This window comes from Spermophilus citellus (genome assembly GCF_964194105.1).
Source record: "Spermophilus citellus genome assembly, chromosome: 19".
In the NCBI taxonomy this organism is placed as follows: domain Eukaryota; kingdom Metazoa; phylum Chordata; class Mammalia; order Rodentia; family Sciuridae; genus Spermophilus; species Spermophilus citellus.
This window is the reverse complement of record NC_138201.1, coordinates 22,191,374-22,215,791: the sequence shown is the minus strand read 5'-3', so window position 1 is coordinate 22,215,791 and position 24,418 is coordinate 22,191,374. Positions and strand designations below refer to the sequence as shown.

The window sequence follows — 24,418 nt, the reverse complement described above, 5'->3', positions numbered from 1 at the left end:
GGGTTCCCTAGACCCTCCAGGCGTCAGACATGCAGGGTGGACACCTGTGTCATCAATTTCCTCTCATGGAAAATTCACGAAACAAAATCTTTAAAAACTGTCAGCCAGTACTTGGAAGAAAAAACAAATGGAAAAATGGTGCATCCGTTTGCAACTCGGTGGGAAACCGAGCTGATCATGTGGAGGGGGAATTTCTCATTGGCAAGGTGGACAGGGAGTTGGGAATGGAGGAATTCATTCAAAGACCCATGCAGAGCCAGATGGCAGGACTGGCATCTTCCGGGTTTGAAGCCTGCTTTCCAGACATTTAGAAAGCTCAGGAGGAAGGAGGAATGGGGAACCCTAGAGACCACAGCTATTCTCATGCAGGAACCCCACACAGAATTGGGATCCTTTCAGGATGATCACCCAATGTTCACCACACCATCTGTGGAGATGCTGGGCTGCGGGCATGTTGACTCCAGAGAGGACTTGGGGCAGGGGTACCTGAAATAACCAAAGCAGTGGTCAGGGAGGGTGTGCATGGTCCCAAATGCAGACCCACACCCCGCTGCCATGCAGAGTGCCCTAGGAGCTGAGCTGCCCCGAGGAGGGCTAATGGGTCACCCTCTGCAGTGGACGCTCAGTCCCTGTCCATTATCTCCATTTTCTACCACGGTGAGTCCTTGCAATTAGTTCTAAACAATCTGCAGTGTCTCAAGATCTCCCCACCACCACACACCCTTTCCTAGCCATCACTTTAACATTTCATTTAACTTTTCTGCTTTCTGCTCTCATCAGGAGGCAGTTTGAGCTTTGAACTGAGAAACCACTCCCTAAATTAGCAGCAACTTCCAACACTGATAAAATGTGTCTCAAGTGTCATTTAAGATTCTCGAACATTCACACATTAAAGATTAAAAAGAACCATGAAATCCCATTGCAATAACTTAACCCAGGGCATTTAAAATATTATGATGTTTCCAACATAAACTTCCTAATGAAGTTATGTATATTTTGGAGGTAGACCTTCAGAACTCACTCTAACCCTCCAATGCATCTCAGGACACAAGGATGCTCTAGTTTGCAAATGCATCTGACTTTAGGAAGAAGGCAGCCCTGCCAGGGGGAGGGAGTGCACTTCTTCACTACTCAGGTCAGAGACCAGGAGAGATGCTGTTGGAGAGAGCAGGGAGCTCCAACCAGGAGGCGTCTAGATGGTGACCACTATGTCTCACCTGATAACTGGGCACAGAGCCGTTCCCACTTCAGATTCCAAAAGCAAACACAGGTGGGTGTCCCTGGAGGTCACATGCATTTAAATATCCAAAAGAGTTTAAGCTGTATTTTATTTTATTTTTTAAACATTTAATCTTTAGTTGTAGGTGGACACAATACCTTTAATTTTTATGTGGTGGCTGGGGATCGAACTTAGTGACTTACACAGGCTAGGCGAGCGCTGATCCTCTGAGCCACAACTGCAGCCCCTAACCTAAGCTCTATTTTAAACAAAAGAAATCTTATTTTGTAACTTGGACTGGGACCTAAGGGCCAAGCTGTGGTGTCTGTTTCTTCCTGTGGGGTGTGGGTCACTGTGAGAGATTTAGCACCCATCGTATGCATGCGTGTCCACACATATTCTGTGTAATTCAACACTAATAAGAGGTTTGATTTTAAATTTAAATTAGGAGAGAAAAAACATCAGCATCTGTCAGGCACCTCTTGTTTGCCATAGAACCTCTACGTCCCAAGTGATTGAATCTTGGAACCCACTCTGCCTGGTGATTTACTTATCTATCACTGGATAAAAATACTCAATTTATTGGCTCATGATGAAGCTGGTAACCAATTCAGACTGGTTCAGCTGGGGTCTAATGCTGCATGTAATTAGCTCATGGTTGATAAGGTTGCTGAATTTCAGTGAATGAGCTGGCTGTCAATCTGAGCACTTTGATTCTCCTGTCCCCAAAAGTTCTCCCTCCCAAAGGCTCATGTGGGCTTGTTCCCATGACAGGGTTATGAAAGCCAAAGCCAAAGCATTCAGGGATTTTTGATCCTTGGGACCCAAATAACATATTTCCATGATCACAGCTTTATATAGACCATGGCAAATAAGGAAAGCCCAGACTCAAGGTTTTGGAAAAACATTTTGCATTTGGGGTTTGTTTTTTTTTTTTTTTTTTTTTTTTTTTTTGGTATTGAGGATTGAACTTAGGGTCACTCAACCACTGAGCCACATCCCCAGCCCTATTTTGTATTTTATTTAGAAACAGGGTCTTAAGCCAGCTGAGGCTGGCTTTGAACTTGCAATTCTCCTAACTCAGTCTCCTGAGCCACTGGGATTACAGGCATGTGCCACCGTGTCCAGCTAAACATTCTGCATTTTGACATGTGTCAGAGTAAAAGCAAACCATCAAGGTTGTGGGTAAAGTTGAGACTGAAGAATTGCTTGCATTTTGACAGTTGGTACAATTCTGCATTTTCTTATAAATGAGGCTTATAAAACTTAAAATTTTTTTTTAAATTGTTGGACACAATACTTTTATTTCACTCATTTCTTTTTATGTGGTGCTGAGGATGGAACCCAGGGTCTCGCATGTGTAAGGTGAGTGCTGTACCGCTGAGCCACCACCCCAGCCCCTTAAATAACTTTTTAACGTAAAGGAATGTTTCCAAGCCCCATGAGTTTTAAAGACTTGTGCTGGGATTCAGGATCCACTCTGCCTGAATACAAACTCAAACTAATGATTTATCCTTTCTTCTTCTCTTAGGTCTCAAATAGTGACACTTATTCACAAAATCAGCTCTAGATCAACATCTACTGCTCTTTTTTCAGTGGGAAGAATATGCTCATGTGAATTTTTCTGGAGATTGGTGGGACACATTCAGACTTGAGGGCAAGGAATTAATCTGAATATGTTAATAGAGAATTATCTATACACACACAGACTCTCCCTCTCTCTCTCTCTCTCTCTCTCTCTCTCTCTCTCTCTGTGTGTGTGTCACACTTACACACACACACACACACACACACGTACATATCCATATATAAATTTCAATAAAATAAATACTGACAGAAACCAGTATGTGGGGATTACAAATAAAAAATAAAGAAAAAAGGAGAGTGCTGGGGCTATGGCTCAGAGGTAGAGCACTCACCTAGCATGTGTGAGGCACTGGGTTCTATCCTCAGCACCAGGTAAAAATAAATAAAATAAAGGTCCATTGACATCTAAAAAATATTTTTAAAAATTGAGAGAGAAGGAGGAGGGGGAGGGGGAGAAAGAGGAGGAGGAGGAAGAGGAGGGGGAGGGGGAGGGGGAGGAAGAGGAGGAGGGGGAGGGGGAGGGGGAGGAGGAGGGGGAGGGGGAGGGGAAGGGGGAGGGGGAGGAGGAGGAGAAAAGAATTTTCTGAGAAAAATAAGTTCATAACCGTGAGGCATTAAGTAATATATGAGTGAGGTAATTCATTCCAGTCACCATGATGGTCAGTGGTGGACTTGGAAACTAAGTGCCTCCTATGTCCCCTTCCAGAATCCACATTTATTCCCAAGTACACTGATCCTTGAGACCCTGTTTTGTACCCCTTTTGGCTCAGGAGAACAATTGTCCCTGGCATTTAAGTGGCCTGTCCCCCCAGGCCCTGAGGGTATTGCTGGCCTGCGTTAGGGGGTTACCAATAGGTAGTGCAGGACATTGTTCTGCATTTGCAGGACACAGTGGTGTCTACAAGTCCACCTGCAACGACATCGGGGTCTCTCCGCGGATGCCTGCCCAGCAGCTGAAGTCCTGGATGCACGCAATGTCTGTGGCTGACCAGGGACCACAGCCCACAGGAGGCTCTCCCAGATCCCTGCCTGGCCTCTCCTCCCATCCCCTTCACCACTGCGTGACGCAACTGCAGGCAAAATTGTAAGGACTTTGGTTAGTAGTGATTGAGGCTAGATATGAAAAGGAGACTTCTTTAATCGATCATTGTAATTTCCCAATACAGTTAGCTTAACCTAACAATTTAGAAAGGACCCTCAGTCTCTTCCTAGAGGTCTTAAGATATCTCTACATTTCAGAATATTATTCTTTAATGAGGTGTCTCTGAAAATATGATTAAGGTTACTTCCCAGGGTAGGGAGTAGTATATAAATCCTACCATATTTTTTATGGATCATAGGTCCAGTCAGAGAACTTACTTATCAATGAATTTCCAACAAAGTTTGTAGCTTTTATTGCTTAAAACCAAGGTATGACTTGACTTTGGAGAACATCAATTCTAATGAAATGTTTCTTCCAAATCTTACAACTATGCAACAAACAAAATATGCAGCAATCAGCAGTGTCTGGGAATCAATCAGATTCAGTCTCCAAGGAGAATTGTCAAAATTGGGTTCTAAGTCAGCCGTTTAATATATTTAGTGTTAAATCAGGATGTGAATTTATTCACCAAAATTAATCCTTGCCTTAAACAGCAAGAATCATTAGGCAATAAAGACCTTCCTTAAAGAAAATAAACTTAATATTTTATAGGTCTTTATCATGTCAAAAATATGGAAAAATTTTAGCTCACATCAGCATAGTAAAATCAGGCAAATAGTCTGAAATATCCTGGAATTAATCAGTTAAAATTTTTATTGTCAGTCCAGTACATTAAAAAAATGTCATTTTTAATTGTTTTAACTTTCTATATCTGTCTAGATAATGATGCAAAGATTTTCCTATGTAGGAAAATTTTTCTATCATTAAAATCTAGAATATAAAGTTCTTGTTTTACCCAAAGATGATTTCTTTCTTCCTCTGAGGACCTCTAGTGTACTTCCTTTCTGTTGAAGCATCTTCTTTTTCTTTTAGAATTTTTCCTGGTTGTACTTCGGAATAATTTCTAAAAACCTTAGAATGTAAACAAATTATTGTACCTTGATAAGAAGAAATATCTCAATGAAAATATAAAGTTCTTGGATATTTCTGTTAACAGAATTTTGTTTATCATCTTATAAAGTTTCTACAATAATTTGAGAGTTCAAGATTACTCAATGGTTGTTTTATCTCTTGAAAGCAAATTTATAGTGAAATCTATTTATCTCAAATATCTGTAAGTAAAAGGCAGAGCATTAGATAAATGCATGTATAAGAAATATACAAATCGTGTTCTCTGTTGAGAAATAATTAGATAAATATATAGTAATTAAACATAGGCATGTTAATTATTTTATGGATTAACAACTATAGGTTATTTAAATATCTAGAAAAAATATATATTAAGAATGAGGGCATAACTTAAAGTTTTCTTAACTTTATGTATCCACGTGGTTCTTCAGGTATTTGGATCATTTCAATTTATTCTTAACTAGGAGTGCATGCTTATATGGGCCATGGCATGATGTAGCTGAAATGCAATCTTTGTATACATTTACTCATTTCTTGCAATTATATAGTCAGGAATTAGAATAAGGGTTTCTTGATTTTCATAGGAACATTGCCGCCTTTTGTTCCTGCGATGTAAATGCATCCCTATAACCTTCAGAACTAAAAGCAAAATAGAAAGCATATGTATTTCTTATAATTGTCATATTACCTATCCAACATTTCTTCATAATACAGCCATAAAGAAAAAAATTAGGTTATTTGGCTTTGAAAATAAGTTAGGCTCAGGGCTGCAACTTAGAAACCTGTGGAATTAGATTTTGCCTGAAAAAGATATTTCTTTAGCATTTGTAGGTGGGCATTCTTAACACTGCAGGCTCTGTGCAGTTGCAGCAGCAGGTCTGGGTGAAACTGGAAGTGCAGGTTAGTGGCTGGAAGGCAGAACTGGAAATTTTGAGTGACATTGGAAGAACCAATGAGAAGCCCGTGAACATGCGGGAGGCGGGACCGGGAAGCCAGTCAACAGGCCAGGCTTGGGGCGTTACCATGGTGACCCTAGCTGGTTGCATTCCATTGTCTGTGTTTCCTGGAGGCGGCAGGATCCTCTGGTGGGCAGTGGCTGCCTTATCTCTGTGACCTGCACTTGTAGCCTGTGTTCTCCTGTCTTTGTACCTTCCCTTGCAGCACGTGGGACTTTAAAAGTGAGTTTTAACAGCAGACGCCAGTGTTCCTACCAGATCTTAAGGCAGTCTGCCCTTGGCACCCAGGCCAGGTTGTTTAAGGGTTAAAGCACTGCTGGCTGGGGGTCTAGTACAGACCCCATAGGGAGCAGCAGCTAAATTGTCCCCAGCAGCTGAGTCACAGCCACTGTGATCCATAGGACAGGAATGTAGCAAAGAGGCTCAGGATAAACCTTGTGAGTCTTCACAAAAACAAGAGAAAATAAAATTCACTTCTCTAACAGGTAAAGAATCCTTGTATCAAGTCTCATCACAAGTTTCCCCCCTTTTCTCCCTCTCCAAGCTCAGACTCTAGTACATGAACCCAGAAAACCTTTACCTAATATTATTTCAAAATATAAAGATTCACAAAAACAAACCAAGAGTCCACAGAAGCGCTTTGCCCATGGGAGAGGACTGAACTTAACAACATGTCCCATTAGCCATCTTAATAACTCTTTGCATTTATTTAGGGTCTCTAGAATTGTAAAAATGATTTTTTTTTCTTTCTACAGACAAAATATTCCCAAACATTAAAAAGTTTAACTTCGGGGCTGGGGATGTGGCTCAAGCGGTAGCGCGCTCGCCTGGCATGCGTGCGCGCGGGTTCGATCCTCAGCACCACAGACCAACAAAGATGTTGTGTCCGCCCAGAACTAAAAAATAAATATTAAAACTTCTCTCTCTCTCTCTCTTTCTCTCTCTCTCTCTCTCTTTAAAAAAGAAAAAAATGTTTAACGTCACAGATTTTTTCTTCTGCCTAATTCACTTACTTTCTACAATTCAGCCCACAATACTCTGCAATTCGAAGCAAGATTAACTTCTAGAGAGAAATTCCAACTACACTACATTTCTACAAATCACCCCGGAATGCCCCTACAGGCCACCAATTGTCCCGTCTCATGACAAAACACTCAGGGTCACTCCAGGGGAACTGGGCTGCACGAAATAACCACACAGAGACAGAGAAATGACTTTTCCTTTGGGTCCTGTGATGGCTCCTCTGACCTTAGGGGTCGGGGAAGAGAGAGAGAGAAAGAGAGAGAGGAGAGAGAGAGAGAGAGAGAGAGAGAGAGAGAGAGAGAGAAGGAGGGGGGGAGATCACCTGCTGACCCCTTTTATAGGGAAAAGCCATTCAAATGAGGCAAGGGGTCAGGGGTCAGGGGGGTGGGTCTAGCTCCTGATGTCAGCTGTCAGCAGGTTGACTGACATCTGGGGAGGCCACGCCCATCTCATGAGCTGTGTGGGGACCATGGCAGAGCAAGCAAAAACATCAGAGGGAGCCCCCCCTAAAGAGAAGGGCCACATGGGCTCAGTCCACCCTGTGCGCTCAGTGCTCATGTTTCTCGCACACAGCCCAGGGCTGGCTGGCCACATGTCCACACTCTTGTCACTCAAGGCTCAGGGGCGCTGGGTTCCTATGTGGCAGCTCCTGACTCCCCTCCCCTCAAAAGGTGAGGTGCTGGTCTTAGTCTCCATTATTTCTGCGGGTCTGTTAGAATTCCCTTGGGTGTCGTGTCCTGCTGTGGCCCACTGCCCCATGGCCCTGTGAGTGGCACAGGACCTCAGCATGTAGGTACTGATCTGCAGTATCCAGATGAAATTGTTGGGAATGGCATTCCTGGGAACTGTGCAGACAGTGAGAGGATGGACTAGGAGACAGGCTCCTGATGGCGCAGGAGCAGTAGGGCAGGAAACGGGGGTCTGGACACCAAGACCCTGAAGCAACACTTGATTAGTGGTTGCACAGCCCAGAAGGATGTTCCCAAAGTCTGAGCCCCGAGCAATGCACGGATTTCACTTTTATACATAAGCTTATTTTGGGTACATCAAGGCAATGGAGTTGGTGCCTTCTATTGAGGGCAGAGTGTCCACTCCTTTCTGGTGCAAGCTTGGTAACAGCCTTGGGACTCTCAGCTCAAGCAGCTTAGGGTCTTTGATGCGCTGAGCTTGGAGGGACTGTCCCCATTGCTTGGTCTCCTGCCTCTGCTGCTGTGGTTTTCTTCTGTAGGTGTCTGTTAGCGACCCGAAGTCTCTGTGGGTGAAAAGCAGTAACCAGGGCTGCTGGGGCAGCAGAGAAGCCAAGGGCTGTCAGCGCTCAAGTTAATCTGCCCAAGTTCCTGTTTCTCAGGTGCTTGTTGTATTCTGTTTTGGAGCTGAACTCCCCGTGGGAGCCGGGAGTGGGGTGTGAGGGGGGAAGTGTGTGTGTGTGTGTGTGTGTGTGTGTGTGTGTGTGTGTGTGAGAAAGGAGCTGTGAGCTGGGCTATTTCGACATGCAAACCCCAGGATTGGCAGTGCAGACTGTCTCAGGCCGACCCAGAGGCTATTCAGCCAAGGGAACTGGAATGGTGACCAGTCACCCAGGGAGCTTAGACTCCAATACCTCCATGCAAAACTGGCAGGAACCTAGACCAGGTGCTCAGAATGCAAATTCCAGGCCCAAACCAGCTCAGGAATTGAGCAGATGCCACTGAGAGATCCAAAGTGAGCCCAGAGACTCGGAGAATCTGGCATGGATGTCTGGCTCCCAGGCCATGTGGCCTGGTGTCATTACAGATCAGAGAGGCCAAAAAGAGTCCATGTCCACCTCCCCCAGCCCTCTGAATGGCAGGGACAGTGGCTAGGAGAAGACCAAGGAGCAGAGACAGACTGAGCTCAGGTGGGAATGAGCTTTGCTGGGGGTGGTTCAGGTGCGAGAGACCAGAGCTTCCCAGCTCCCCTCCCCTCCCCTCTATCAGCCTCCAGCAAGACCTCCCTGGGGATGGGAGGAGGGGGACAGGCCTAGGGACAGAGAGGTCAGGACTGCAAACTGCAGTTGCCTGCCTGGCCAGAGACAGGCTGTGCCCCACCACCCCCACTCCACTCAATCACTGAAGCCAGATTTACAGATAGGTAGTTAGCTAGGGTAATTAGGCAAATGGAGCCTAATATGGAGTAAGATAAAAAAAATGGAGAACATTATGGAGAAAGGAGTCCAGGAACCAGAGCAGCACTTGGGGATATTGAAATGTTACTGTCCCTAAGGCCTGGAACCCATCCTAAGGGACTGTTCATGAAGCAGCTCCCAGCAAACAGGGAGGTGCTCAATTACTCCTCCAGCCCACCTGTCCCTACCTTTTGGCCTTCCCACCTGCATTCTGTCACTGCAGGATAGAGGGAAGCAAAAGACAGGAGTGTGGCAAAGCTGAAAGAAGACCTTAGCTATAAAAGAGGGATCCATGGATTCCGCCTTTCAGGTTCCCTTCTTTTTTCGGGGAGAAATCTTCTCTGCTGTGCTTTGGTGAAGCCTTCCACTGTCCACTGTGCCCTTGCCCAGGTGGCTTCTCTGGTGTTATACTCCAGGATTCGGGGAGCAAGGCGTCTCACCAGTCAACTGAGGTCAAATCAGCACTGAGCAAAGCCACCGCAGGGAGAAGAGGAACAGGTGGGTGGAGAAAAGGGAGCTCAGGGCTCTGGAACAGCTTTGCCCCCATCTAAAGAAAACACACACACACACACACACACACACACACACACACACACAAACACACAAAACCTTCAGTATGTCCAAACAGCAGAGCCATGAAGGGTCAGCTCTGTTCCCACGGGCTGTGCCCAGGGGAGTCAGGCACCCAGGGGAGACAGGCCGGGCACCTTCTGCACCTCCTCCATCAACCAGCCAAGAAGGGGCTCTAAGGACCCTAAAGGCTGTTTGGCACAAGCAGCAGAAGCAAAGAAAGGGGGGAAGGTGGGGGAGAGAGAGAGAAAACAGAGAGAGGAGGGAGAGGGAGGGAGGAGGGGGGTTTCACTAGAAAAACTAGGGAGAACAGGAACACGTCTCAACATTGTAAAAGCTATCTATGCTAAAGCCCCAGGCCAACATCATTCTAAATGGAGAAAAATTGAAAACATTTCCTCTAAAAACTGGAACCAGATAGGGATGCCCTCTTTCACCACTTCTATTTTACATAGTTCTTGAAACACTGGCCGCAGCAATAAAGAAATTAAAGGGACACAGAGTGGAAAAGAAGAACTCAAATTAGCACTATTTGCCTCTGATAGGATTCTATACTTAGAAGACCCCAAAAATTCCACCAGAAAACTTCTAGAACTAGTAAATGAATTCAACAAAGTAGCAGGATATAAAATCAAAGACATCAAAAGCAACTCTGTATATCAGTGACAAGTCCTCTAAAAGGGAAATGAGGAAAACTACTTCATTTACAATAGCCTCAATAAAAAATAAAATACTTGGGAATAAACCTAATGAAAGAGGTGAAAGACTTCTACAATGAAAACTATAGAACACTAAAGAAAGAAATTAAAGAAGACCTGCAAAGATGAAAAGATCCCCTTTGTTCCTGGATAGATATAATCAATATGGTCAAAATGACCATACTACCAAAAGCACTATACAGATTTAATACAATTCCAATCAAAATCCCAATGACATTCCTCATAGAAATAGGTCTGGAAAAATAAGAGACCCAGAATAGCTAAAGCAATCCTTAGCAGGAAGAGTGAAGCAGGTGGCATCACTATACCAGACCTTAAACTATACTACAGAGCCATAGTAACAAAAACAGCATGGTATTGGCACCAAAACAGACTGGTAGACCAATGGTACAGAGTAGAGAACACAAGAGACCAACCAACAAAATCAGAGTTATTTTGTATCAGACAAAAGTGCCAAAAACATGCATTGGAGCAAAGATAGCCTCTTCAACAAATGGTGTTGGGAAAACTGGAAATCCACATGCAGCAAAATGATATTAAACCCCTCTCTCTCAACATGCACAAAACTCAACTCAAAGTGGACCATGGACCTAGGAATTAATCCAGAGACGCTGAGTCTAATAGAAGAAAAAGTAGGCCCTAGTCTTCATCATGTGGGATTAGGCCCCAACTTCCTTAATAAGCTCATGTAGGACAAGAATTAAAATAAAAAATTCATAAATGGGATGGATCTAAATTAAAAAGCTTCTTCTCAGCAAAAGAAATGAGATGAATAGAGAACCAACATCTTGGAAGTAAATTTTCACCACACACACGAACAGAGGGTGCACACACACAACACACACACACACACACACACACACACACACACACACACACACACACTCTTCATCTCCTTTAGTAAATATAGCACAATACCCCAAAAAGTCATCTCCAGTTGTGTGAAAAGAAGTCACATGACTCTACTGCAGAGCAGGAAGGCCCAGGTGCGAACCCCTTACAGAAACACAGTGTTTGTTTATTTGTTGTACTGGGGAATAAACTCAGGAGCCCTAAACCACCAAGCCACCTCCCCAGCCCTATTTTGGATTTTAGTTGGACACCGTGTCTCACTGGGTTGCTTAGCACCTTGCTTTTGCTGAGGCTGCTTTGAGCCTGCAATTCTCCTGCTTCAGCTTCCCAAGTCAGTGGGATGACAGGCATGTGCCAGCACATCTGGCTCCCAGTTATTTTGAGACAGGGTCTTTCTAAATTACTGAGGCTGGTCTCCAAATTGCCATCCCTCTGCGTCAGCCTCCTGAGTCACTAGAAGTGGCGATGTGTCCTACCACACTCTCCAGGAAATGGATTTAACAAGATCACATGAACCCAATCTCCTTGTCAGAAACTCAGAAATGCATTGTGAGCATCTTGCAGATGATTCAGAGATAGAAACTGTTATGTACCTATATTTATCTAGAAAGAGGAAAATAGATAAAACAAGTTAATGAAATAGTAATTTTGGGGGAATATTTCCTAGGGATTCTTTGCACTACTGTTACAAATCTTCTATAAATCCAAAATTGTCAAAATAGAACATTTTTGAAAGAAAAAATGAATTTTTAAAACATCACCAAGTAACAGCATACTTGTTAATCATATCAGTTTTATTATGAGTGTTGTATTGTAGTTATCTAGCATTTTCTGACTTGTAGAAAATATTAAAAAATCATGAATGATGACACATGTTAGCAATTCACTTTAAAATGCTTCAGTGGGCAAGAGTACTTTATACCAGAATCTGCAACTTCAGTATTATTTTCCAAAATTGTATAATCAAAGAGAAAAGCCAAAAATCATTAAGCAAATGCTGTTTCTGATTAGATAAGTCAGTGCTTCGGATTAAAATTACAAAAATTTTACAAAGACTGTATGTGTGATGGTACTATAATAACTCTAACACAGTAACACATTAATGAATGGATTTCTCCCTGGAAACACACTCAATCAACATAACCAGCATATCAAAATAGCATTGTCTAAATCTCTAGATCCACATTCAGTGATATATATAATATAAATAATTCATCATTAATGTGACATTTAGGATCCACCAAATTAGTGTTGATCATTTGGTTGTTCGAATGAAGCTTAAATGCTAGCATTTAGACAGTTTGAAAACACATATCTCAATAAAAATTGGTTTGCATTTGCACTTCAAATTTTCTTGTAGATGTACATAAAGTTTCTTATTTTGAGAATTTCATCATATATATGATATACACATCCACTTCCATAGTTTTTAACATCATACATTTCATCAAACAGTCCAAGTATTATATCAAGAGTCTGAAAAACACAATATTAGCTTTCGTATCATATTTTTTCTTAAAAATCTCTGTATATCCTTGTGATGTTTCCAAAAATAGATCTTGTCTTGGTTTATTAGTAATTCTTAAAGCAGAAGCTCCAGTGGATCAAGATTCAAATTCTGTAGCAAGTGGAGAGAAAAAGAATTACATTTTTGTCTCAAATATTTTATAAGCATCAATCAGTTAAAAAGTTGAGAACTTCTTATTGTTCACAAGAATGAAAAATAGATATGTATGTCCATAATACAAAATTACAATGAAAATCAATATGCCCATAGTGTTACCTATAGTTATCATGACTATCAGAGATCTGGGCTTCCCACCCCTTATTCATAAACTTACACCATATGCTAGGGTACTCTGGCAAGCACTAGGATGACAATATGGAGATGATAATGGACACCCCTCAACAGTCATGTATTATAGATTAAAAAGCAGGCAAGCAGGCAGTTGACATACAGATTCCTTGGCATTATGACAGGTATAAAACAGGACCCTATGGGGACACTGAGAAGGGACTTCTTTCCCAAATGTGTGTCAGTTTTGGAGGTCCTTTATTAGAGGTTATATATGAGTTGACACCTGAAGGATGAGGAGAAATTGTGAGAGAGAGAGAGAGAGAAGAGAAGAGGTACATGCAGACAATGAGAAGAGGAAGAACACTTGTAGAATCAGCAGTGGTCCAGTGTCACTAGAAGTTAGAGTGCAGTGACAATATAGCAAGTGAGAAGAGAGAAGGCTTTGAATAACTTGACAAGAATCCAGTTGATTTCAGTATTTTAATTTCTTGCTAATCAGGAACATACCTCAATATTTTAAAGGCCATCTATGCTAAGCCCTAAATGGAGAAAATCTGAAGGCATTCCCTCTAAAAACTGGAACAAGACAGGGATGCCCTCTTTCACCACTTCTATTCAACATAGTTCTTGAATCTCTAGCCAGAGCAATTAGACCAATGAAAGAAATTAAAGGGATACATAGAGGAAAAGAAGAACTCAAATTATCACTATTTGCAGACAATATGATTCTATACCTAGAAGGCCCATAACATTTCACCAAAAATCTCCTAGAATTAAAAAATGAATTCAGCGAAGTAGCAGGATATAAAATCAACACCCATAAATCAAAGGCATTTCTGTATATCAGTGACAAGTCCTCTGAGAAGGAAATGAGAAACACTACCCCATTTACAACATCCTCAAAAGAACAACAACAACAAAAAAGAAAAAACAAACAAACTTGGGAATCAACTTAATAAAAGAGGTGAAAGATTTACACAATGAAAACTACAGAACCCTAAAGAAGGAAATCAAAGAAGACCGTAGAAGATGGAAAGATCTACCTTGCTCTTGGATAGGCAGAATTAAAATTATCAAAATGACCATATAACCAAAAGCATTATGCGGATTTAATGCAATTCTGATCAAAATCCTAACCCTTAAATATAGGCAACTAGAAAATAATAGTAAAGCTACAAAGATTTATTATTCAGTGAACCACTTCAAGAACTTAAAGAACATTCCTTGTAGATGTTTTCAAGCATTTACTGCTGCCATATATACATTCTACCCATCATCTGGATAGATTAAGCATTTGGCACTGAGCCAAGTCAGAGCAACCACCACTGGGGAGAACAAGATAGCTGGGTTGGTGTTACCAGGACTTCAGGAGAATCCTGTCTGTTCCTTCTGTCATTCACAGGCCCCCACACTGACTACGGGAATATTTTTAACCACTTTGTAAGCTATACTTCCCTTCAACCCTGTGATGATCTTTCCCTTTCTCACAAGTATGACAATGTTGAGAGGAAAAAGTATAAAGGACATTTTGTCTCTAGGTACCATCTAAGGATAATATCAAAGATCAAAATTAAAAAGCAGTTCATCTACCAGGTGCCAGAATGTGCCCAGGGTGTAGTGATAGCAATATTGCACACATAGGGCTGAAGTTATAAGAGTCTAATAAACCAGATTACATACAGGAGAACACCAAGGGAAGAAAGTTTGATAGTTTGCTTCCAGATGTAATGCAAAGGTGGGTGAAAGATAAACTTCCTGGGCTAATATTTCAAAAGTACATTCATTTCCCAATATTACTTCCACAAATTAGATGGTCTAGTTAGCTTTTGCATGCTACTCATCTCAAAGTTATGCAGTAGGGACAAATTAAGGAGATTAAGTTGCTCTTTCAGTCTAGGTTTTGACGTACTTGTGGAACTTGGATTCATCTATATGGAAGTGTCTATATTTTTCCAGTTGTATTCCTTAGTTTTCAGTTCAGATTCCAGTTTGCTAATTCTGAGCTCCATCTGAGTTTTTATTGAAGCAAAACCAGTCTGTCTTAACTGTTCTGAAACTTCCGGAGCTGCTGCCTGGGTCTAAAGAAAATTAAAAGAATATATCTTTAAAACAATTTATAACCCAAATAATTATTATATATTTATTTTGTTTAGTTCTGAGTCAAAAATTCAGACAGCAATTTTACATGTGTAGAAGATACTAGACTTTAAACTTTACTCATCAGTGCCAATTACATTAAACCTGAACTAAAAATACTCGAGTTCTTCCTCTCCACCTTACCTCCTCATCCCCTGCCCACCTCTCCTCCCATCTCCCCCTCCTCCTCTCTATTGCAGAGATAACCCAGGGCCTGGCACAGGCGAGGCAAGCTATGTACCATCCAACTGTGATCACAGCCAGGAATCATTCTCATGTTAGTACTCAGATCATCCGAAAATTTAAAGAATGATAGAATCAGTTCAATATAAAAACTGAAAAATTTAACCTAACAATTCAAGTATGTTTCTGCATCACATTTTTTCTTTTTCTCCTTGTAGTCTTATTTATGCCCACTATTATTAAATATCAAACGACTATCAGATGACAATCATTACTCAAAACAACTTTGCTCAATGATAGAGGATACACATATAACGAATATATCCAAAATACAATTTACAGGGAAGTGAGTTACAGCACATTACAGATAAATGATAAGATAGCCTGTAAAACCAGAAGTACTTGGTTTTGCTTCTCGTCTAAATCGCATCTTGCTGGTTGTTCAGTGCCTCCTTCCACTCGAGTGCCCTGTGTGTGTCTTGGGAAGTTTACTACATCTTCTTCCAGCTTCTTCTGATTCTTGTCTATTGTTTCAAATCTATCTTGGACACTTTTTAGAGAAAACAAGTTCTGCAAAAAACACTGGTAGTTTGCTTCCAGATGTAAATGTTTTGAAGATGCACTGTCCATCTTTGTAGTAAGATCATTTATCTGCATGAATAAAAAACACACTATCAAAATAAGATGCTGAAAATATTTGACACAAACTCAACAAATTTTACTTAAGTTCAATTGCAACAAAACAATCTATACCAGCATTGTGAGGAGTAGATTAAATTTCTATAATAGGATATATTAGCTTCTCAGTTGGCTGAGGATTACAGATCTATAAATCCCTATCCTGGCTACACAATGTTGGGGGAAACCTAGATTTTTTTCCCCATGCTGACAAAAGTGTGAGCATTCCACAGATAAACTCACTATTGGATTAAGTAAATTTAATTTTGTATTTAATCAATGAAATATAGTTAGAATAAAAGTCTTGACAGGTCAACCTATTAACAAAACTTATTGGTATGATATAAAGTAGTAACTTTGTGAAAACAACTGTTAGGCAAATATATTTTCCATTTATTCTAGAATAGGTGTGAATATCAGATATTACTGTCACCTTGAGTGGGTTTATATTTCTACAAGATAATCACCATGCAAACAATGTTGGTGACAGAAAAGTCAGAAAGTGCAAGAAAAATTTATTTTTATGTGAGCTCTGAGTAAAAGAGACCAAATGAGCAAAAATGGACAAGACAGAAAGCACAGTATGAGCAAGACAGAGAGATGATGAAATCAGCACAATTTTCGAAGACTACCAAGAGGCAGGGGAATAAGAACATGTCCACATGTTAACTTGTAAATACATGTTCCCAGCCATGTAGTACTGGTGTAGTCAAGAAGTGGAAGCATTTTAGGGTTCACTGATGATTGGCTAAGTGACATAGTCATAAAATAGAATTCTACTGGGCAACAGAAAGAAATAAAATAGTGATGTTTGCTACAACCCAGAGGATCCCTGAAAACACTATTCTAAGTCAAAGAAACTGGTTTAAAAAAAAAGACCTGGTGTTGTATAAATCTACTTGTATGAACTATCCATTATGGAGTAATTTTAGAGTTAAAACTATAAACCAGTTTCCTCAACAAAATTCCCAATGTGCAAGAAGTAAAATCAGGAATCAGTAAATGGGGGCTGATAGTTCAGTGGTAGAGTGATTGCCTAGCACCGAAAGCCACTGGGTTTGATCCTCAAATAAAAATAAAGATATTGTGTCCATCTACAACTACAAAAGAGTTCTTAAAAGGATCCATAAATGGGTTGGTACCAAACTAAAAATCTTCTTCACAGCTAAGAAAACCATTAAGAATATGAACAGAGCCTACAGATTGGAGAAAGTCTTTTCCACATGCACCTCAGATAGGGCATTAATCTGCAGGATATACAAATAATTTAAAATATTTAAAAAACAAAAAACCCAAATAATCCAATCAATAAATGGACAAAGGAACTGACAGACACTTCACAGAAGAACATTGGCAAATGGTCCACAAATATATGAAAAAAAAAGGTTCAACATCTCTAACAATTTGAGAAATGCAAATAAAACTGCACTGAGATTCCTTCTCTCTCTGGTCAGAATGGCAATTATCAAGAATGTTACAAATAATGATAAATCTTGGCGAGTGTGTGGGGAAAAGGTTCACTCTCACATTGCTGCTGCGACTGCAAATTGGTGCAATCACTCTGGAAAGCAGTATGGAGAGTCCTCAGAAAATTTGGAAGGGAACCATTCGATCCAAGTTTTTCTGCTCCTTGGTATATACCCAAAGGACTTAAAATCAGCATGCTATCGTGACACAGCAATATCAATGTTTATAGCAGCTCAGTTCACAATGGCTAAGCTATGGAACCAATATAGGTGTCCTCCAACAGATGAATGGATAAAGAAAATGTGTTATATATACAAAATGGAATATTCCTCAGCTGTGAAGAATGAAATTATAGCATTTGCCAGTAGTAAATTAATGAATCTGGAGACTATCATACTAAGTGAAATAAGCCGATTCAAAGGTTGAAAGTTCTGTCTCACAAGTGGATGCTAACACACAATAAGGGGTGGGGAGGAAAGAATAGAAGTTCATTGGGTTAGACAAAAGGGATGGGAGTGAGAATGGTAATAGGAAAGACAGTCAAATGAATCTGACACAACTTTCCTATTTATATACGAATCCACGACCAGTGTAACGCCACATTATGTACAAACATGAGAATATGAAGTTATACTCCATGTATGTGTATGTTGAAATACAGTCTACTGTCATGTATATCTAAAAAGAACAAAAACTTAAAATATATATAAATTACTATTGTTTACAATTATGAATTATTAAAAAATATATTGGTTTTCTAGGGCTTGGGAAGATGGAGGGATTAGACCACTGACAGCTAAAGGGTTCCAGGCTTCTTTTCAAGAACATGAAAATGTTTTAAAATTGACTGTAAGTGATTACATAACTCTGCTAATATACAAAGAAAACACTGAAGTTTACATGTTAAATGGGTGGATTAGATGGCATGTGTATTACATATATCATAAAAATTTCTTTTAAGAAATCTACTGAAAGAACCTAGATAACATTTTTTCATTGTCTAGCTTCGTATCAGTACCAGACATATTACAAATATTTATATGCTTTCATAACGTATCTAAAATGAAAGAAAAAATAAGAGAAAAGCCTAGGTTTTCCAATAATTAAAAAATAACCTACACCATACATGTATTTTCAGAAAAGCATAAAAGCTTTTTTTGTACACTTTAAAAAAATTCATTTAATAATTACATGCAGATTGTGTATACATGAACAAAAATGAAGGTAATAAATGACACAATTCCTTGAAACATTCTATTAAATGGTACCTCTGGTTTAATTTTCCTTGAATCACCATGGAAGTCGAGATAGCATTAAAAGGTGCTGGGTTTATAAAAAAAAGTCTCAGCTTTCCTCAGGGTAGATATTTTAATGAAAGATGTATGACATTGTAACAGAAAAATTCCACAATAAAAAGTGTAAAGATCACAAAATATAAAATCAATTATAATGAAAATACAAAGAAAGCTATTCATTGAAATGAGTGTACTGGAACATTTTTATTACTTAAGCAGGTGTAGATTTACAGTTGACATGTTCACTTTTGTACATACTTGACTTGTCATTTGTCTTAGTGTCTTCTTTAAATCTCGTCTTTTGTCTTTTAAATTTGTGTGAAAACGTGGTAAATCTTCTGGTGAAGCAGATTGTAATTTCAGGATACCAGCTGGTTGTTTTTCAAGATGCCTCACAACTACCTGATGAGATATTTCTGTTAATGATTTTGTTACTCAGCTCACTTTAAAATATATTAATAATATTTTATAATAATGTTTACTCTGAAAACAATCACTACATACACATATTCATCCCATTTTTCACATGTGTGTACGCTCCTATTTATTTCTGAATTCCCTGAAAGAAACAGAAGGTTCTATACTCCTGCCTAATCACTGTCACATTCTTTAGCAACAGGGTCAAGCCCTTTCTATGTACTGCCCTCGATAAGGTTGCAATGCTCAACAACCCACTGAATTCTCAATCAGAAATGGTTATACAAGTCTCACTGGTGGTGGTGAATTCTACAGAGGTTATTACCCCTCTTATTAGAGGCTCAAATTAACCCCCAAATCCTCACATCTTCAAACCTTTGCTGAAATAATTCCAATATACTTCCATGAGGAATAAGAGAGACCCTGGGTAACCTGCTCTCCACCTCAGTGCCTGTCCTCAGCTCCTAGAAATCTCACTGGCCCTCACACCACTCCTGCTCTACATAAATCCTGCCGCCTCATTAGTCTGGAAATGGGGGTTCAGTGCCAAATTAATGAACTGTAGATGGCTACGATTATCTTTGTACTGAAAGACTATTTCAGATAAGCAATTGGGCCTTGAAATAAAGAAAACTATGAGCAAGTTTTATCATGGATATATGCAATAAATTACAGATTAAATCCACTGTTTTTGCTGCAGTTCATCACATTTGTCCCAACCTATCATAATGACAAACACACTTTTTTAAAGAGGTGGAGAGGTCATGGATAAAGAAAAAAATATCAGGACAGTTATTTTCAGATTTAAGTTGATTGGCATGACTAAAAATAAACTTACCAACTAGAAAGATATAAAAATATAGTGAAGAAAATCTATTAAAAAACACAGCACCTACATTTCAGTTCAGCTGGAAAATCTGGAATGAACTGTCAAAGTAATTAACTCAGTTGAAACTAGGTATGAGCATTTCCATTTATCTGCTTCATTGTGGTTTTAAAGTATGGCAACATGAAGACATTAAAATTGTTATTCCGTGATGGGATGTAGCTCACTGGTAGAGTGTGTGTTTTAGCATGGGCAGAGCTCTGGATTCAATTAACAGCACCAAAATTAGACATTGTTTCAGCATTATTGAGACAGTATTACTAATGCCATCATATACATCTACTAAGTCTGTGTCTCAGTCTCTCAAATCTTTATAAGAAACACAATTTCTTAAATTGAGGAATCTGTCATGTCCAAGTTTGAAAATTTCCTCCTTTTCAAATATTAAAATCCATTTTATCTAAGTTTTTTTGTGTGTTTATTTGGCATATGACTACCTAAGTTACTTAAAATATACACATAGCATGTAAGAATTAGAGCAGGGAATTGGAAGATGTATCAGTTCAAACACAGATCATTTATTTGTGCTGGGAATGAGGTGTAAGTTATATTTGCTGGAACTCAGGTTGTACTTCTGTGTTGATAACAGAAAACACATTTATAATATATGAATTTTTATATTCATCAAGATTCAACATTTAGCCATAAGCAAATATCAGTTCAAGTATTCCTTCCAAGACCCTTTATACTTACTACTTCTTTCTCCTTTCCATATTGATTCAATTGTTCTTTTAAATGATTAGTTTCACTGGTTAATTCCATATATTCATTTTCCAGCATGAGATAATGTTTGTCATTCTGAGCTTGAATTCTTTTTATAATATCCTGAAATTGGGTTTGGATATTAATAATTTCATCCTTTTTATCATTAGCTTTGTTCTGATAGTCATGCAATTGGTCTTTAAGCAATGTAGTTTCACTCTGTAGTTTAGACACCTGCTCTCTAGAAACTTCCTGCTTTCGGAGGTGTGCATTCCTTTTTCTCTGTTCATTTTGATGCCCGTGTTCCATCCTCTTCAGTTGGCACTGTCTTTGTTTCAGGTGTCTGTTTACCTGTTGTGTAGCCAAAGTCATGACTCTGAGAGTACCTCTTGTCTTATGCAGCTCGTTTTCTAGGTCACTAGTTTGTATTTCAGACTTTGGAGCCTGTTGGGAAGGAATCTCACTACTAACTTCTAGGTTAATTACATCAATATTCTTTTCTTCCTGTGAACTAAAGTCTTTATCTCTGGCTCTCTGGAAAGCAAGTTCTACATTTCTTTTTGGAGTTGGACTTTCACCCTGATGGTGTGGAGCAGCACTAGGTCTGGCAGGATGCGATTTGACTTTTGTTTCTGGTCTTTCTGTGCTCTGTTTTTCACTCTCCAGTGTGCAGTTTCGCAGTGTACTCTCAGCTTTCCAAATATCCAACTGTTCATTATCCTGGAATGTTTTTGTAAGTGTTTTCTCATTCAGTTTGACTGTCTTTGGAAGGTCAACAACCTTTTCTGTTAAAATTTCAGTATTCTTAAGGCACTTCTTTTCCTGGTTCTGATATTTTATTGGGTCCATTCCCAGGCTCCTCATAGAGATTTCATCCTTTGTCTTGTGATACTTATGCAATGGCTTGTTGTCTGACTCATCTCTAGTAGGAATCTAAGTAAAAGCAAAGAGAGACATTTTGCTACAATTCAATAAAATGACATTTTATAATTTCCTCTAAAATTAAAGATTAACCTGTATATTTATATGGTAAAAGGGTTTCAATAGATACTCCACTGAAGAAAAATTAGATGTAAACTTCTGAGCTTACAGAAACATAAATTCCCAAAAGTTCAAAAAGTTAATCCAAGAAAATGGATCTACGAGAGTAAAAGGAAATTTCAATTTAAAGAATGTCAGAATTGCCAGGTGCAATGGCACATGCCTATAATCCCAGTGGCTCAGGAGGAGCCAGGAGGATCACAGGTTCAAAGCCAGCCTCAGCAATTTAGCGAGACCATGACTCATTCATTAAAAAATAAATGGCTGGGGATGCATCTCAGTGGTTCAGCACTCCGGTTCCAAAAAAAAAAAGTAAGGATTGAAAAATTCTGAATTACAGCAGACTGATAGAATAGAGTAACTGAACAGTTTGCCAATGTTAAAAAAAAAAAAAAACTTTGCAGAACAGAAGACAGAGAGACAGAACCACATATATAATCTCATTCTAGAAAAGACATAATAAACATGCAAAGGACAAAAGATAAGTTCTTCAACAAATAGTGCTAGGAAAACTGAAAACCCATATTTAGTACGAGAAATTTAACCTCTATTTCTCACCCCACACAAAACACAAAGTGGATCAAGGACCTAGACATTAGGCAAGAGACCCTAGGCCTATTAGAATGTGAACAGAGAGCCTACAGAGGACTGGGGGGGGGTGTTTGTCAGTGACACCTCAGATAGAGCATTAATCTCCAAAACAAACAACTCAAAAAAACTTAACACCCCAAACCACAAAACAGAACAAATAATCCAATCAATAAATGGACCAAAGAACTGAGCAGGCACTTCAAAGAAAAAGACATGAACACAGTAAACAAATAAATGAAAAGAAGTTCAACATCTCTAGCAATTAGAGAAGTGCAAATTAAAACTATACTGAGATTGCAATTTCACTCCAGTCAGAAAGCCAATGGTGCAAGTAAAATGTGGCATATATACATAATGAATTTTACTCAGCAATAAAAGAGAATAAAATCATGGCATTTGCAGGTAAATGGATGGTACTGGAGAAGATAATGCTAAATGAAGTTAGCCAATCCCCAAAAAACAAATGCTGAATGTTTTCTGATCTAAGGAGGCTGACTCACAGTGGGGTAGGGAGGGGGAGCATGGGAGGAATACATGAGTTCTAGATAGGGCAGAGGGGTGGAAGGGAAAGGGCGGGGGCAGGGGGTTGGCAAGGATGGTGGAATGTAGACATCATCATCATCCAAAGTACATGTATGAAGACACAAATTGGTGCCAACATACTTTACATACAACCAGAGATATGAAAAAATGTGCTGTATATGTGTAATAAGAATTGTAATGCATTCCACTGTCATTTATTTTTTAAAAATCAATAATAAAAAAAGAATGCAAGTTAACAAAAAATGTTGGTGAGGATGTGGGAAAGAGTTTCACTCATACATTGCTGATAGGACTGCACAGGAAAGCAGCATAGAGATTCCTCAGAAAACCTGGATGAAACCATCATTTGACCCAGTTATTCTGCTCCTTGGTGTAAACCCAAAGGATACTACAGTGACACGGCCACATCAATACTTACAGCAGCTATTCACAAAAGGTAAGCTATGGAACCAACCTAGGTGCCCTTTAACACATGGATAAAGAAAATGTGTCATATATACACAATGGAGTCAGCAATGAAGAATAATAAAACTATGGCATTTGCCAGTAAATGGATGAAACTGGAGACTATCCTGCTAAGTGAAGTAAGCCAGTCCCCCAAATCCAAAGCTTAATATTCTCCTTAATCTGTGGATGCTAACACAGATAGGGGTGGAGGAGGGAAGAATAGAAGTTCATTGAATTAGATAAAAGAGAAGAACGGGCTGGGAGGGGATGAGAAAGACGATACAGTGAACCTGACATCACTTTTCAATGTTCACATATGAATACACGACCAGCCAAACTCCACATCGTTTTCAACCACAGGAATGGGATCCTAGTTAGAATAAATTATATGCCATGTATGTATAATATGTCAAAACACCTCTACTGTCATGCATACCTAAACCAAAAAATAATAATTCACTGTTTTTTATGTTGATATAACTTATAGAATTTTATTCTCTACACTTTAAACAGTTAAAAATTGCAAATATTTTATTATGTACCTACCTGTTGGGGTGGCTTCACTGGCAAATAAAAGAACATTTAACTTTAAGAAGAATAAGTTTTCAGTCTGACAGCTCAAGCATTTGACCAGCCTAGTACCAGCCTTAGCTCTACATCTACTCAGACACACAAGAGATCCCCAAGTTCTTTTCCTGAAAGTATTTCTCCCTTATTATATTTCTAACATTTTGGAGCAAAGTATGAGAATTGCCATCTACTGATAAATGATATATCCAGGAACAGCACTAACCACATGTATGTATACCAATGAACAATGTATCACAATTCTGAAAAGGAGGGCGAGGCTAAAAACATAGGCAAGGTGCAAGATTTTTCTCCCAAGTATTTTGCCTCTGCTCCTAGTGCCCATCCACCAAGCCAGTTATTTCTTTCCTGTGAATGGATAAACACCAAAGAAGGCTTGTGTTTCAAAATACAAATGACAAATAAGGCAAAATGTGCAAGGCTCTGCTCAGAAAATCTTGAGATTGCTACTCAGCAGCATTTGTTTCATCTCAGTGAGGTTTGATACATAAGTCAATATAAGAAAGGGGAAATAAACTAACTTTATT

At 39.4% G+C, this 24,418-nt stretch overlaps 1 protein-coding gene across 1 annotated transcript in view; it reads right to left on the bottom strand.

Moving 5' to 3' along the window:
* Window positions 1-404: 404 nt before the first annotated feature.
* LOC308638623 (uncharacterized protein) overlaps window positions 405-24,418 on the bottom strand; it is a gene marked incomplete at its 3' end in the record, with an annotated part of 126,577 nt that continues 102,563 nt past the window's right edge. The window contains exons 34-37 of the mRNA XM_081276243.1: window positions 20,673-21,614; window positions 18,935-19,078; window positions 15,820-15,887; window positions 405-486 (exon numbers count right to left, since the gene is read on the bottom strand). Of these exons, the coding sequence (XP_081132369.1) occupies window positions 405-486; window positions 15,820-15,887; window positions 18,935-19,078; window positions 20,673-21,614 (1,236 nt within the window). The remainder of the gene's footprint in view (window positions 487-15,819; window positions 15,888-18,934; window positions 19,079-20,672; window positions 21,615-24,418) is intronic.